This window comes from Glandiceps talaboti, chromosome 18 (assembly GCF_964340395.1).
Source record: "Glandiceps talaboti chromosome 18, keGlaTala1.1, whole genome shotgun sequence".
Classification (NCBI taxonomy): Eukaryota; Metazoa; Hemichordata; class Enteropneusta; family Spengelidae; genus Glandiceps; species Glandiceps talaboti.
The window spans coordinates 5,290,001-5,307,611 of record NC_135566.1 but is presented as its reverse complement, the minus strand read 5'-3'; the positions used below and the strand labels follow the sequence as shown (position 1 = coordinate 5,307,611).

Here is a 17,611-nt window from a genome sequence, read left to right as displayed (position 1 = left end):
TTTCCTCAACATTTTTATACGTATGATAAATTACGTCATCAGATCATTTATAAATTAAATCTTAATACCAGATTTGAGTTCAGTCAATTTGCAAGTGATCGTTGAGTACGGTTCTGTAAGTAGAATACTAAAGTACCTTTTAGAAAAATAGCAAAAATGATGCACCAAAACTATATAAACTCGGCTTGTTGCCCTTTAATGTGTTCTCAAGAATAGGTAATAGACTGTAACAGAAATTCCATCCATTATAGCACATTTCACATACTGGTATGAATGCTGTAAACAAGTATCATATACATTCATAATTTATCTTAAATATTGGTTGATATTGAGTAAAAATTGTATGTAATGAAGATTTTGTCTTTTTATATTAAAGAGCAAAATACAATATTTGAATTGTTCTAGATGCACACGTATCACATAGCATGTTATGTAGTCAATGGTAAGTGTCTGAAATATTAGCAGGGCTGCCACAGCTGGTGCAATTGATGCATGAAATTGATTAGTTACGATGCCTTTGGAAATATACACCTGAAATGAATTTTTTACGTGTGCTCTAAAACAAAGAGAATGTTGGTTATTATCTAGTGGTTGAATGTTACATTATATTTGAAATTGTTGTGCTCTTTTTTTTTTTGTATGTTTTTCTGTAGAGTGACCCTGAGTTTGTACAGTGGTTCAAGGAAATCAAAGAAGCTTTCTTGGAGGCACAGCGTATGTTGAGAAGAGGTCCCAAAATGTTGGCCACCCAAGGTTCGTCATCTGACATAATGAAAAATTCAGTGGCACACAGAAATAGCAATGGCAACTAACCAGTCAACACACACAACCATCACTGCTGTTAACAAGTCTAAAAAAAAAAAAAAAAGCTTTTTTTTTGTCTAATAACAGGATGATGATGATGATGATGATGTATTAAAAGGAGATAGTCTAAAGCTTGGTTTGCAGCAAGTCGGAAGAGTCTGTGACAAGGCTGTTTGTTTGCGTGTGTTCAAATTGTTTGAGCTGCATGGACCCTGTTATCAGCATAGTCTTTCACTCCTAGAAAGTGGAAGGAGAAAAAAATGTGACATTATATCATATAGCTGGGCTCTGAGTTCTCCATCTTAAATATACTTATAGGTGTATGCACAGAAATGTCCTGATAACAAAAAAGGAAACTGAAAATCATGTACTCATAAATTAACATGAAAACTATTTACATGGTATGAATAAATAAGAGCATACTTTTTTCGAGAACTCAGAACTCCTCTATCGTTTTCTTTTTTGATTCAAAGTATATATATATATAAAGAACAGGGTTTTGTGAAGAGATGCTCTTAGGAAAAGTAGCAAAGTTCATAAGTCAAAGGTCAACCTATAATACTCTTAAAAAAAATATATATATATCCAGTTTTTCACAGTTTAAACTTAAGCTAACAATAAAAGTAAAAACAAAAAGTAAAAGAAAAAAATGTATTAAAGTAGATATTACTTAATTTTTCTTAAAATTAAACAAAGGAATTTGCTACAGTTTTGACCTTTTTTCTGCATTGATGTCATGAAAGTGTATTCATTATTAGTGTCAAGGGCTTAGCTTGTAGAAGAATTGATAAATTAGTCCTCCCAGTGCAATGTCTTCTTTCTTTTTCTTTTTGATGATATAGGATAAAAGTGGTCAAAGACCAGTCAAACTCTAGACAAATATTAACATTGACATATTCTATCCAATTTTCTTATCATGTGATCGTTTAGTGTCGTACTTGTATAGCGTGCAGATTAACTCCAAAAAATTATTCAAGTATTTTTTTTTTCTTCTGAAAAGCAGGGATATTGAAACTTTCAATTTAACTGATAGGCTGAGTTACCATAGAAACCATGCCTCAGCAACTTGTTTAGTTACAATACTGGTTAAATTAATGTTCACATTCAAATGAAATTGTGCCAGATTATTTGTGTATTTTTTTTCCTTTTTGTTTTTTCAACCAGTAATTCCTAACTCCTTCTTGTCAAAGTGGCATTTCAAATGTAGGTGCCCATGTTGGTTGTTGACATTTCACAGAGTTAGAATGTTTACAAAGAAAATTAACATTTTCAAGGTGTCATTTTCATGTAAAGCAAAAGTTAGGGGGGTGGGGGTCAGGGGGGGGTTTGGGAAATGCAACTGTGATGGTGTATATCTCCTTGAAATTTGACGTTTTTAATTCCTTGAAATGTGACTGGAAAATTCGAACAAATTAAGTCTAACCTTGTAGAAAAAATGGTTGTAAAAATTTTGATTCACTACTTTCAGAAGAAATGTTAACAAATTATATTAAAGGTGTTTGCATTTACTGAATGACGATGTCCAGACTGTGGACAGTCCGTGTCAAATTTCAACACATAGTTTTAGTGTTATGGTGAAAGACATGGTATTTAATTCCTTGTCAATTTGCATAAACCCTTTCCCTATCATCCCCTATATCTAGATGGAATGAATATTCCTCAGTTTCAGCAGATAATCACTTGAGGAAGTTATTTTGAGTTCCATTATTGCATTAAGTGTATGAGGATTTCTTAAGTCTCCAGTACTTTTGTGCAAAGGAGTACATTGTTGGTTTGTGAGAGACTGTACCAGGCAATATAAATACAAACTCAAAGACTTGTGGTATCGCTGTCTTCAGGAGAGCTGAGAACAGATCACTGTTAAATTTGTGTCATCATACAGACATGCTTGTATGCATATGCCATCATTTTGCAGATGTAATTTGTATATAACATCATTTTACATAGTGATGATGTCATTTGCATATTGCATCATGTGATGGTGGTGTAATTTGCATATTGCATCATCTTACATAGTGACAATGTTATTTGCATACTGTATCATTTAACAATGATGTAATTTGCATATTTGACCATTTGACTGATGGTATTTGCATATTGCATCATTTTGCATCCACTGATGTGTTATGCGTGGAATACAGGGATGATGTCATAAGCATGTTACATGAATTTGAAATTGATGGCATTTGGTTATGATGTAATTTGCATATGATGATGTAATTTGCATATGATGATGTAATTTGCATATGGCTTTGTGGTGATGGCTGGGTATATTGCATCATTTCGGAGTATGGTATCAACTGTTTACCAAGTTGACTTACCCATTGACATAGGTTGTCTAATACAGTATATAATTGGCTGTTGTCAGCTAGTGGTTGAAATAGGATGAGGCAAACTCTTCCTGCAAGGTGGCAATATGGTGACTGGACTTGCTTCCTAGAGATAGGATCCCATCCTTATTCTCCCGCTGTATCAAATTTTTACGTAATCCCTAATTCAAACTTAAAACCTGAGAAAACTGAATTTTCTGGAAACTTGAATACCTAGAAGAAAACCTTTATCTATGGAAAATGTACCTTGAGAATGGAACTATTTTGAAAGACATAGCTGTGTTTTCTCTGATTTTCATTGTAATGTAAATACTTCTTCACTGCTCATGGTAAACCAAAATGATTCATACATTAAACCTACAGTAAACCAAAGTGTTTCATACAGTGGTGCAGTGCATTGCATCCCTGCCCATGGTAAAATATTGTGTTCCATACAGTGGTGCAGTATATTGCATCACTGCCTATGGTAAGCCATAGTGTTCCATACAGTGGTGCAGTGCATTGCATCCCTGCCTATGGTAAACCATAGTGTTCCATACAGTGGTGCAGTATATTGCATCACTGCCTATGGTAAACCATACCTGCCTATGGTAAACCATAGAGTGGTGCAGTGCATTGCATCCCTGCCTATGGTAAACCATAGTGTTCCATACAGTGGTGCAGTATATTGCATCACTGCCTATGGTAAACCAAAGTGTTCCATACAGTGGTGCAGTGCATTGCATCCCTGCCTATGGTAAACCAAAGTGTTCCATACAGTGGTGCAGTATATTGCATCACTGCCTATGGTAAACCAAAGTGTTCCATACAGTGGTGCAGTATATTGCATCACTGCCTATGGTAAACCAAAGTGTTCCATACTGTGGTGCAGTGCATTGCATCACTGCCTATGGTAAACCATAGTGTTCCATACAGTGGTACAGTATATTGCATCACTGCCTATGGTAAACCATAGTGTTTCACATGTTGGTGTTGCCTATGGTTAAATACATTTGCTAACACACACAGAATTCTGCAATGCTTCAAAGTAGGAAGGGAACATTTCTTGAATCTTGCTTATTTGTTATTGCACACATTTGAAACTTACATTAGATCTGAATAAAATAAAGATATTCTGTCTTTTGTCAGAGCCTAAACTTAGATGGCCAGAGTAGCTATGGTAATCCCTATACTGTCATGTTGGTAGAAAATGTCTTGTTTATCAACCCATTGACAAACTATTTGGGTAGATACAGGCTTTATACAGAGTCTGTTGTTTTGATGAGTTGCCACAGAAACAGTTGTTATACACAAAGTGTGAAATAGTCGCAAATGTAATTCATAGAAGTGCATTCACTTAGAATTGCCGCTGATACCAAACTGTGCATTGAAGGCTGTAAAGACGATAGGGAATATACACGCACACGCGCACACACACACACACACACACACACACACACACACACTTAGGAAACCACTTTGTCTGAAAAAGTAACTTAAATCACCCAAAACTTAGCCATATGAAAGCTTGTTCATGGTCATTTTGAGATCATTACAAAAATTTAGTTGTTCACATCTCATTTGGTTGTCAATCTATTATTTTTCCCTATGAGTTAAGACAATGTTTGGTAGCCACTTGGAACTATAACAGTGGCTTATTTTAAATTATCTTCTCCGTTCAAAAATATTGTACAATGACTCCTAATTTTCCTCGTGAGTTGAATTCCGAATAGGGTGGTGTTTACTTGAACAAAAGTAACAGCAAAACTGTAAATGTTGGTAATGAAATAACTCACCTTTGACCTGACAATTATGTGGTTGGTCTCTAGAGGGCGCTACTTATCGGGTCGTGCCATGAACATTGTTGACATAGCTGGTACCATACATAGCACAGTTCATGATGTAGTGGTTTTGGTAGGACCTTGTTTGCCAAATGTTTGACCATCTTTGATGTCTCTTCTCAACGCATAGTCCACATTGTCATGGCGGTAAAACTAATTCAGAACTGTCACTGGTTTCCAAGAAGCATAACAAGTAACCAAAACTTTGACACTTGGTTGTCATGCCAACATATAAATAAATAACAACCTTGAAGTAATTAAGTAATATTCGTAAGCAGATATTTCAGTGGACAATGTTTCTCGTTCTTTTTACAGATATTGGAAATGAACGTAAATGTGTTCATAATCACATGAAATATACATTCTTTTTGTTGTAATGATTTTGTTGTCAATGAAAATTTTATAAACATTCTGATTATTAGCTTTTGTAGTATATATGTTGTGCATATATTTCTGAATAAATTAAATAACTATTTATGTTCATGAATTACTCTTTCAGACATTTGAAAGAATGATGTTAAAAAGTAAATTATAGTCTGGATAGTTTTCCAGTATATTAAATTATAGTTGTGAAGTTAACTGAATAAATAACACACTTTTTACCAAATCATCAAGTCACAAATTTGATCAACGTAAGGCATCGCAGTAGAAAAACAGAAATAGAAGGATGGAAAATTCAGCGTGTTCATAACCACAGGAAATTAACTAAAACTTCATATTTGCTAACTTGCATGTTCAATCTAATCATTTGTATGTGTTCTGAGTGCTGGCATGCATGATGTGCTGAGTTCGCATGTTATGAACATTAGACGGACCTCATGCATGAGAACATATGATGTGATCAACTTTTAAACAGCATGAAAATTTTGTGTGTGTAGACTTTTCTTTTTTTCCTGATTTTGATAATATTGTTTTAACTGTAGTTATTAATGTCAGTCTTGTGTATATGTTCTTTGTTCACAGCTACTATAAAGGAACCAGAACGAGAACTAGAGAACCACACTAAAAGATAGTGCATGTGTACCTCTGCCCAAGCCTTGCCTATGCCTATACATACAAGTAGTGTTTAGCACTGACCCATCCCATAGTTCCGTGCACTCCAAACCATATAAGCAAATCAAACTCACCGCTACCACAGTGTCATATACTGCATGATGTGTCTGTTACTCCATCCCTATGGTGATACAGTGTGTTACCCGTAGATACCAGGATTGTCGGCCATTCAAAGAAAACTCCTCGTTTTACAACCTGGGTTGAACTACTTCCATGCATGCAGACTGCACCAGATCATGTGTGTCATGTATATTGTGTTGTAGAGCCATTCACTTGCATGTTTGTTTTGATTTTAAAAAACAAAAATCAAGAGAGAAAGGTCATGTATAGTTGAAAATAAGCCTTCGCAATCTAAAGTTGTTATTACCTTCTGAAAGATTGTTTTGATTGGTTGATTCCTCCCCGGAGTAGTTCAGTATTACCCTGTCATAAGTTTTTATTACCCTCAGGTTCTGACTACTTAATTTGGAATTTCAAAACCAATTATAGAAATATGGTATTTGAGCAAGACTGCTAAAATCAAAACAGAAGCAATATCTGAAAATTTACATATTGAGAAACTATGGATGCCAAAAAAGACCAATTTTTAGCAAGCATTTGAGAGAGATTTTGGGATCACCCAGAGAAAGATAAACCAGGGATAGTATCGCGTCAATGGTAGTGGAAAATACCAGAATTTACAGGGAATATAGGAATATACAGGGATATACATGCTAAGGATTTTCTAAAACGGAGTTTGATTTCATTGATGAGAAAAAAACACAAAGTTTATTTCTGGCTATGAATGGATGCAAGAGATTTGATGAAATGCAGCCATATTTTACAAATAATGTGCACTCAAGGCCAACAAATACAAAACAATTTGCCATTGATGTCATGCATGCAGCTGTGACACTGACTACCAATGCAAAAATCCTCTCACGCCAGAAAATTTATCCACTAAAACTACTAAAAATGACACCCTTTCCTCCAATGCTTGATGAAGTATTACAGTTTATATATACGCAACCCTGTTTTGAAGTAACAGTTTGATCATATTTTTCAGAGACAGCCAATGGCATCCACCTTTACCCTTGCATAATATGTAAATAATCCCAGGTGCATGAATTTTTGAATGTAAATATAATAATATCAGAGACAAAAAAACTTACAATGGATGACATTTACTTTGATGAACTCAAAAATCAGACACTTCAATCAGAACTAATGTATAAATCAGTAATACAATCTATAGCATAATATTCTAATTTGAATTATTTGTAATTTGATGCATATAATTTGTGAATTTGCATATTGATCAGTGTACACCTGGCAAAGTCTATTCAGGATAACATGTGGTGCATTGTCCAGGCCACAGATGTCTGTTTTCACAAAATCCTCCAAGACTGAAATGTTTTACAGTTTTTAATTTCATTTTCTTCCATTTTATTTCATTAGAATGGGTATCATGGGAGTAGATACCTGTCATCATTTACATGAATTAATTTCAGCTAATTTGATTGGCTAGAATTGACCTGCGACCTTGACTCCCCCCCCCCTATTCTCAACCTTTGAACTGACCTCAAAACCTATGTTGTAAGATATTTGTGTTTGTCAGCTAAAAAAACGATAAAAAGTGGCAGCTATTTATTTAGATAGTGAGTATTTGTTTTATCAGAAATGCTGCAGTTGTACTTACGTATTCAAATCCCATAAGAAGTATGCCTAGTAAACTATAAAAACCTTGACAAGGCTCCGAGATATTTAAACAAAGTGGGGCTATTAAAAGAATCAAGCAAAAATTTGAAATTCGTGATCCAAACCCAGTGCATGATACAAAACCATACCAAGGTTCATTGCCACCATATTCCAAGTTTCAGTACTAGTTTTACTCTCCGGACTGCAGCTTGTAATTTTCACCGACAATTTCTAAACGACTTATCTAGGTGGGTACCAGATACCCTGTTGTTGTCTGTTTGTTTGTTTGTTTGTTTGTTTGTTTTTTTGCAAGTTTTGCAAACTTGTTTGTACTTTTTCTATCTGTTGTTATTTCAGAGAAATTGTAGAAGGTTTACCTCAAGAAATAAACAAATCTCCAGAGAAAGTGAAAACCTACTAGTGATAGGTTTAGAGAATGTTGTGGCTGGAAAATCCTAGGTATCATTATGAATATGTGTACTGTTGACAATGGCCAGTTAAGAACAATGCTGTCATCTAGTGTGAAGATGTGGACAAAGATTGGATATAATGGTTTCAAAAATCACTAAAGGGAAATTTGCACACATTGTCAGTACAGGACAGCCGTCATGACTTGAATTTGGGTGATTGAGCATCAAGTGAAGTAAACAAAAGGATTTGTAGGTGTGGACGTTGGGGGCGCTCAAGCCAATAGGTTCAAATTATTTCGCACGAAGCAAGGAAACGAAGTGATATTTAAGGATTTATTAAGCAGTGGGGAATCAAATCTTGATTATTTGGAGGGCAACTGACCAACAACCTCATTTGTACACAAGACAATCTTGGGTTTGTTATAGCTACACTGGCCAGATTAACATATTAAAAAAGATTTTAATGTAATAATTAAACAATTTTAATTTCCTTCATCATAGTTTATCATAACTAATATAAATAAAATGGAGATATGTGATTGCTCACTGATACTGTGCAATTTTACAGATAAAAAAATACAACAGAAATGTGGGGCAGAGTTGACTCCGAGTCATTATTCTTAGAGGTGAATGTTTACAAATGTAATGATTCAACAGAAATATGTTTTACTGTTCTCTATTGTATTTATGTCTGTATCAATGTTTATTTTTTCCTTTTTTGTAAAATAGAATCTCCCATGTTTTCTTTACAGATTTATCTTGAATAAATGTACTTCACACATCTCTTTGTGTAAATAGTGTTTGTGAAACTACAATAGAAATCAGTTGAGAAACAAGTTATCTTGTCCTCAACAAAAATCTAACATTGCTACATTTTATTGTGTGGCTAGACAAATATCGGTAACAGGACAATTAACGCCCCCATAGGACAAATGCCTACGGTACGGCAGGACTGTGGCTCACGATTCAACCAAGAAAGGTATGTGTTTAGGGTTACTTAGCATTTCTACTATAGTGCGATTGAAAGGCGTGATTCAGGTGGTGTACTTAAAATTAAAAATATGGTTTTATCACTTAGTATTTATACAATCAGATTCCAGAGTTCTACACAAATTGTTGCCGATTTCGAGAATCGTCATGTGCTTGACTCTTTGAGGGGAATAGCCTACAACCTCCAGTTTTGAATATAGTAATGTTTAGTATTTATGCTATCAGATTCTGGAGTTCTACACTTAAGCAATTCCTATTAACTGCCTTATTTAAAAATCCCGTGTTTATCACACTTTGTTGTTTGTCTTTTCTTTGTTGTCGTCACAATTTCAGTCTAATGTCCGAAATAAAATGTGTATGTGTATATAACAATGACTGTGTTTGAGTTAAGTCATTTTTAACATAAGTACACCACCTGAAATCACTTTATAAACACGCCTTTGGTAATAATACAATAAAAGTGATAAAACCAAATCATGCCCTATTTGGTCGAATTCAACATTTTTTGAACATCTTCTGTCTATTCATCCGCTATACAATAAAAGTGATAAAACCATGTTCTAAGTGTACTCCCCAAAATCTAGATATTTTTTATCTCTATTCATAGGCAATGACAATCCTACGGGGGGGGGGGGGGGCATTTGTCCAAGAACCCAAATATCATCTGGCACTACAAAAATCTCAACCATTGCTACATTTTGTCTGGCTTGACAAAACTGCCTCTTTTTCTTCATTTGGTGTTACAAAATCTTCAGTTTACATTTTCTTTGCACGAGCTAACATCTTGGCCCATCTTCTCCAAATTATATATTGTTATATTCCTGGAGCCTTTTTGTCTTCCCAGTGTTATGTCTGTATCTTACTTTTTTTTAACAGAACATTTTGGTTTAGATTCCATGTAACGGGACAGATTTAACATAATGTTATTGAAAGTGTCAAGCACATGTGTAAACCATCGATGAAATTGTCCCCAGTCTTGTTAACCATCAATGAAACTGTCCTCAGTTTTGTTAACCACCACAATGACAATGTCCATCAACTTATAAACACACATGCTGCCATGCCTAAGACTTTATTTTTAGTTGTGCACCTGTTCTTCAGTAAAGGTAAGGAAAATATATTCAAGTCACAGACATTGTCATTGTTAGTAGTAGACAAAGAAAACAACAATCTAAGAAATACTACTCGTCCCTATAGTTTAGTATTGGACGACACCATGTTTGATTTTCTCTTTCAAAATCCTGTTCATTTGCAACTTTCACCCAACCAAAAATGTCAAATATTCGATCTGAGCATAAATTTTGAATGCGTTTCACTTCATCGTAGGTGAAATTATTCAGCCACTTCGTTAAGGATGCAGAATGAGATTCGGAATCGGATTCAGAATCTGTATCCTCGGATTGGGGACTTAACCCTATAAATTCAATCAACAGTTTTCTAATACTTCTGCGGTCAGTTACCAAGTCTTCGTAGCGAACTATCATGGTGTTCTCTCTTAACCATGTAGGACCCTTCGTTATTGAGTCGTAGTTTCTTTGCAGCCAAACACAGTGTTCTCTGACATATTCGTCCAACATCAATCGCTTTTGTGATGGTGCGATATTTTTCTTGTCTACAAATCGCCTAAAACGGGAACTAGCCATACCACGTGGATCCCTTGCTAGGAAAATAACTTTGACATCATTTTTCCGTAACATATCTGAATATGTAGCAATATCATTTACTCGGACTGTCTTCGAAAGGACATTCTTTGAGCGACATAAAATTGTGAGGGCGCCCTCAGTGATGGGTCTTTGCAAGCCCGCATGAAGTCTGTAGACAGAATTATCAATATTCATTCCTTTTATGAAATATTGATGTTTCGTGAAATTGCAATGATATATGTCATTCATGAAATTCAATAATGGTGTCTGAAGTTCTTGCAAATGTGCACGGCTATCGTTTTGCAGATTCCTTCCATTTCCAAAATACATTATCATGTGACCAGGTTCGTAGACATAGAAGAAATCTGGACGTTTGCTAAAAAATTCAGCCATAGCTTTTGACCCCGTAGTCATTCGCCCGATCACTAGGACATGTTTATGTGAAGTATTTGCAAAATTTGTGCTTGGTGACGTTTCCTTTTCATATGGTTCTTTTGAGTTCTTCATTGCATAGTGTTCGGTTCTGTCTCTGACAGTTGCCATCTTTGGCAATGAGCTAGGCCTGGTTGGACTTGTCGTCAACACTTTGTTCGACAACGCATGCGCGTCAAGAGGATAAATGTCTTCTTCCAGGCTATTTTCCACGATCAAATTTGGTGTATTTGTGTGGTCATGATCATCAACATTGATGTACATTTGCAGTAGTATAATAATGACCGTGAGTATAACCACATATCGCATAAGTCTTGACCGATGACAGATATTCTTGACCATTGTGTGAAACTGTTGAAGAATATGACAACAAAAACGATCGAAATATAAAATTTCAAGTATTTATTGATAACAAAAATAAAGACCGTCTGACATCGTGTGTGTATAAAAATTATAATATAAATAGAAAAATTACGATTATTACGTCATTAATATATTCATGTTACTAACCATATAAGTTTTATTTGCTATATATATTATTATATTACCATAATATAGTAAACGCTGATAACAATAACACGAACAATAATGTAGTAAACGGACATAACAATATTGTATTTGCATGTATGACAAATGGCCATTACAATCCGAGATTACAGTATCATGAATGTTAGTAGAATGGTTAGTACTTACCTATATGAGATGTATTTGTGTAGACTTTGCTATTTGATATGGAAAATAGGCCAGCTAGCCTTCCGTTAAAACACACCTCACGTTAGTCAACCGATACATATATATATACATATGCATATAACTCACCATATAGCTCCACTTACAGCGTTATTAGGGAAAGGTCACGTGTCCGTGTTCATTAATGCCTCCAATAAAATCTAAATACAGAACTCGTCTAGCGACTAGTAGTGACAAGACCCCTTAGGTTATTTACTCAATACACTAAATAACGATCGATATACTAGTATAAAATACAATCAAAATGTTGCTTTTTCCCAGCTCGAAAACAGACGAATAAAACAGCAAAGATATTAGAGGTAACTCGACCAAATACATACATGAGCTGTACCAGCTGTGACGTGTTGGTTATCTTCAATCCCCTAGCTACCACATGTCATCATGGGCCGACGACGTACGACTCAATCGGTCGTAAATATATTATATTAAGTACTGGTACAGTACAATTTCGCATACGGAAAAAATATCTGAAGTCAGAGACGATTTTAATTCGAAGATAACATCTCAAAAAAAATTATGAGTCTCATTCCACATGAACCCCCCCCCCCCCCAAAAAAAAAAGAAGAAGAAGAAGAAGATATATATGTCACGTACTGGTACTGAAGATATCTCAGTTTGGTATGTAGGTATTTGTTTACTGGGGATACGTGCCCTGAATTGGATGTTATAGACCGCGTCACTGGGGCAGCTGTGTATATTACTAGTATCATCTCTCCCCTTAGGATGAGAAGAGCGCCTACAACGGCGGATCGTTCAGTCCCGCCCTGAAGTGAACCGAAAGTATTAAGTTCTGTCGTTGTTTCCACACTAAACAATCTCATGAGTTGACCCCAGGGAACCAGGCGGAACGAATGACCAACCATTATATAACAAATGCATTTAAAAAGCTAAATTCTCACTGTGTTTTAAATCAAGAGTAAATTTATTCAAAGATTTGCGTATAAAGAAAGTCAACACCTGGAACTGGGGGTGCTTTCGATTATGCTTCCCCGGGGAGCCTCAGACCAGGGTAACTGACGTCACTTGGGCACCTCGGGTCGTGTGAAAATCGAACGTATTTTATTGCATTTGGGGTACCCCTGGGAGCCTATAATTAAATCCGTGATTCGCGATAAATAATTTGGTCCGTCTTTCCAAAATATTTTAGACAATTTGAAGTGAAAAATTATTTCCTCACTAAATGTGGAAAGATATCTTCAAAATACGGTATAATTCTTTCGGAATTGATAACAATAACCAATCGCATGTCGTCCCCATCTTGGGTCAAGTCAGGTCAATCCCCAAGTAATCGAACGCAACTTTGGGCAACTTTAGGTGCCTCGAGGCACCCTGGGTTGCGTAATCGAACGCACCCCTGAAGTTCGTTGCTGGAGAAGGTGATAATGAATGTAAATTTCAAACTGACGCTTGCGCATTTACATGTTTCGTTTGAGTTGCACGAGTTAAAATGAACCCTACGGATAACAAGACGTTTGAGAAAAACATTCATACGTACATGTACGTGGTAGTATACTATACCAGCCTATAATGTAAGAGTTCTGCTCGTGCCTAATGTCATATTTCAGTAAGTATTCAAAACATAATTAATACTTTGTTCTAAACCAAACATGACAAAAAATTTGAACAAGTACCAGAACATGTGCTTTTACTCACAGACAAGATTGCTTCGTTGCCATTGTTTTACTGTATACATTTCACCTGTATAATGTAAATTAGTAAAATAACAGGGTAGACACAATTGTACTTCCGTGAAAACGTACAATTTGATAAGAATACATGTGATGTCATAGTGGTTGGTATAATTCACGTAATAGGAGGCGGGCAACTGTTAGATACCGTAATATCAGACCGTGTCAAACAAAGCACTGTTGACAATTAACCATGACAGGTGTGATGTGAGGAGAGAAGTCACAGCGGGTCTCACAATAGTAAAATGGAAACAGTTGAATAAGATATATTAGGGATAATATTGTGGAGATGTTGACCTAGGTCCTGACAATATCGGGAGTGTGTCCATCTAGTGTTTGGGAGTTAATGTTCTGCCTTTCAGCTCAACAAATGAGATCCAAACACAGGTATTAATATAGTGTCGATTTCACGCAATTAAACATCGGAACGTAAAAAGACACAAAAACAGACGAAAAAGCCCTCAAAATCACAGCAAACGCTACAATTATTGCAGCTAGCTCGATTTCAGTTAATGCAATATCAGTTATAGTTCACTTGTACTATTGTGTGTGTGTGTGGGGGGGGGGGGGGATTGTTATTTTCCCTACCTTCTCAAGACAGTCATGTAACGTTGTGTATGTACATTTCTTCCTCTCATACGTTCATTGGTCAACCGTTTAGACACACAGTGTATACATTGCAATAAATTACTCGAACTAGTAAAATTTGACATCCTTGGCAGTACCCAGTCAATGCGGGTCTTTCAATAGAGGTAATATACCAAATATATGCATTATTCTTACAATCCTATAACTAATTAGGCGTAAATTAACATAAATACTGCGGTATTGTAAACATCGCACTTAAAATAATCAATATGAGTGAAGATTACAGAACTGAAATTATGCGCATGCGCGAAGAGGTGAAGGTGACAGAAGGCAGACAAAGCGGTGTATACATACCATCTAAGCCCTTATCGTGTTTCCTTTGAGACATATAGAAATAACGTAATATTTGACTAATGTAGTATTCTTCCAGGGGGACGTTATTTGTCAAGACACTGCAATATGTCTGCTAAATTTACATGTACACTGCACTGAAAGCGGAGAAAAAAAATACAAAGACGCTTGTCCTGAGTTGATGTGGTACGTATAAAGGTAAGTAAACACCTTCTGTATTCTTCACCGTTCTCAAGTCATGGCTAGGCTTTTACATGGAGGCTATGAAGAAATGTATAGATTGTTTTGACATATCATTGTATGATTTAGGCAGCGTTGTCTTGTCTAACATGGGGTTATTTTACACGTGAAAAACAACACGTAGTCGCGTTGTCTTAATTTCCCTGCGGCTTCTTCTTACGATAAGGTCACTGAATCACAAAAGTCATGTATGTAACCCCGTTAACCTGTCATTTGAATATGAGTATGATGAGTATCTCTCATAGTACTAACAGTTTATAATATGTGACAAACGGATACATTATACTTGCGTCGGGGAAACACAATATATTCTTACGACGACTGGGTTATATTTGTCGTGATATTGACACTGCAGAGCTATATGTACATTATACAAATCGATCGGCGATTATTAAAATACTCTGCTGAGCGAATTGAACGTCATGCATGTCTAGCTATAGTGGATTTGACTGCAGTGGCATTTCTAATGTCATTAACCTTAAATTAATAACGAGTGAATGTACATCACGAGTTTTCGAATTGCAGTCCAAGGATCGAACAGATAAAATTACGATTTCACAGAAGTGGAAGATATGTGATGCGATATATATTACAGAATCCACGTAGACGTGGGTGGGCATTAGAGGCAGAAACCACATCTGCTCGATTCATTTATAATAAAAGAACAAACACTATAAATTTTCAGAAGCGCTAGTGACGATGTTTTAAGTCGGGTGTATTAATACGATTAATATTAACGGTATAGCACATTAATTTTGTACTTGTCAAGTCTAGATCAAGATACGTGAATTTATGTATAATATTACCTGAAAATCATAAACTTGACATTGAAACTGTTTCAGTTACTTCACTGAATAAAGTCTCATTATTCTTTTTGAAAATAACCAAAATGACTTTAAAAAACAGATTGCTGGATCGATTGACGCCATTGCGTCATTATGGCTGCGGTACGTTTGAGGCCTAAAATAGGATGTGTTTGTTTTTATAATTTGTAATAATGGAGAGATGAATTTCACTTTCTCTGATAAGTTTTGGTATCTTGCACAATTTATGTAGAATTGTAGACTCGAAGGAGGTGCAATTATCTCGTCAATATGCAACGATTTATCTCAATTGGATTGTCGTTTTCCATGACAACAACACGAATGAATCTCCTCTTAAATCAGATTTAAGTGACAGTGATTCACTTAAGAAGTCGTACATATGGCAACAATGTATGATTGGAAGAATTTACATCACTTAATATTGTGTGCTCTTTTTTTCACTTTTCTATCGATTTTTAAAACCAAATATCACGTCACAACCGTTATTATTTATGGCGTAATATAGTGGTTGGTCAACATAAGAGGTTGTAGTCATGTGCAATTCGCCGCTGTCACATACTTGATGTAAAGACTGTGTTCTTACCCAACAAAACTGTCTGACAACCCACCGCCTTCTCCCTTCGTCCAAGATCCTTAGTGGACCGATTTTTGAAGGAAAAAATACACTGTGACGGTACTATTTACATTTTCTTACCTGGATATTTCTCAGTATACAACTCGTTAACCCTGTAGGGCCGTAGGACACGTATACCCATCTGGTAGTTATACGTCATTGCTTCTAAGGTCGCGATGTGCAAGGACATTTTATCAAATTTATACTGGCACGGATGTTTTGAAAGTGGCACGATATCTGTGTTTCGTGTTATCTACAATGAGTTTGTCAATCTCAAACCACCATTTAATGGCCCCGAATTAGCAAAGATCGGTTCGAGTACAGAGAATGTGTATTGATATGTAGCGAGGCCAGAACTTGATGAATTGTAAGATGTGGTATTTGAGTTTTAAAGTTCCTTCATGTATAGGTCCAAAATGTTGAGAAAAAAAATTAAAATCCACTGACACTGGGAAAAATATCTTCTTCATGTATACATGTATATACAATCCATTCTCAATCAAAAGTAAAAAAAAATCCTCCTGGGTCACCCCTACAAAATTTTGAAAGAGGTTAAAATGATATCAAAATTTAATAATTTGATAATGCGATATCGCCGCCGAAAACTGTTAATTTTATGCGAAAATAACAGATTATTGTCGATTTCTTGTAAAACGAGAATCTTCAAAATTCTTTAATTGCTTCAAAGAAACAGAAACAAGCTTTCATATATGGCAAAGTTTGGGGAGATTGTAAGAACTTCAATTTGAGGAAGTTGATTCTCAGGGCGTATTTTACCTTGAATAGTTATTCGAATAAGCCTAGTACACGAGGACGTTTTATATACTATGTTCTAATCAGACATTCAGCCGCCCACTTCTTCACACTATCTGACTGTATTAAAATTTCCAGAAATCTAAGTTGGTCAATCATGCGTCAGTGTGACTAAACTACTCAATGTTTATAACACACGGCCATTACACTACAAAATTACTGCTGGGAGATACGTTTTCGGCCAAGACGGAAACCATAAAATATCTATAGTGAAATTAGTAACTTTAATACAGTCAGTGGATTGAATTTTCCCAGACAAACCAATACGATGAGACGTAGTTTCCATGACAACTGCTAGGCAGTCCCTATTTTCTTCATTAAAGTGAGTTTAATTGGTTCATTTTGAACCGTTATTGAATGAAAGAAAAGGCAGTTTGTTCGTTCCCTTGGATATTGCACGTGGGTTGTTATTTGATACGTGTAATCAATGCACTTAGTTGTAAATGGACTTTAGGTGTTCAACACAGCCTAGATTTTTTATACTTAGTAAAACTAAAAGACAACATTTTGCGAAAACAAAGGCAAAATCATCGGTTTCTACTACTAGCTACGAGAGATATGTCTACGATACACAAAGACGTTTAG

General features: G+C 35.6%; 2 protein-coding genes across 8 annotated transcripts in view; one reads left to right on the top strand and one right to left on the bottom strand.

Moving 5' to 3' along the window:
* LOC144448777 (G protein-coupled receptor kinase 3-like) overlaps positions 1–8,998 on the top strand; it is a 126,260-nt gene extending 117,262 nt beyond the window's left edge. For 3 of the 7 annotated variants that reach the window (XM_078139060.1, XM_078139059.1, XM_078139065.1), the window contains 2 exons: positions 654–753; positions 5,918–8,998. In XM_078139060.1, coding sequence (XP_077995186.1) covers positions 654–753; positions 5,918–5,967 — 150 coding nt within the window. In that variant the 3' untranslated portion in view covers positions 5,968–8,998. Of the gene's footprint in view, positions 1–653; positions 828–5,917 lie in introns of those variants that run through there. The other 4 variants (XM_078139062.1, XM_078139063.1, XM_078139064.1 and 1 more) reach the window with 4 other exon arrangements.
* Positions 8,999–10,265: 1,267 nt separating this feature from the next.
* LOC144449284 (carbohydrate sulfotransferase 1-like) lies at positions 10,266–11,501 on the bottom strand. Its single transcript, XM_078139799.1, has one exon. It carries the CDS (start codon positions 11,499–11,501, stop codon positions 10,266–10,268), a length of 1,236 nt encoding a protein of 411 aa, XP_077995925.1.
* Positions 11,502–17,611: the final 6,110 nt, after the last annotated feature.

Bases quoted from the DNA above. Each gene is read 5' to 3' on its own strand.
- LOC144449284 (XM_078139799.1), bottom strand. From the start codon at position 11,501: ATGGTCAAGAATATCTGTCATCGGTCAAGACTTATGCGATATGTGGTT.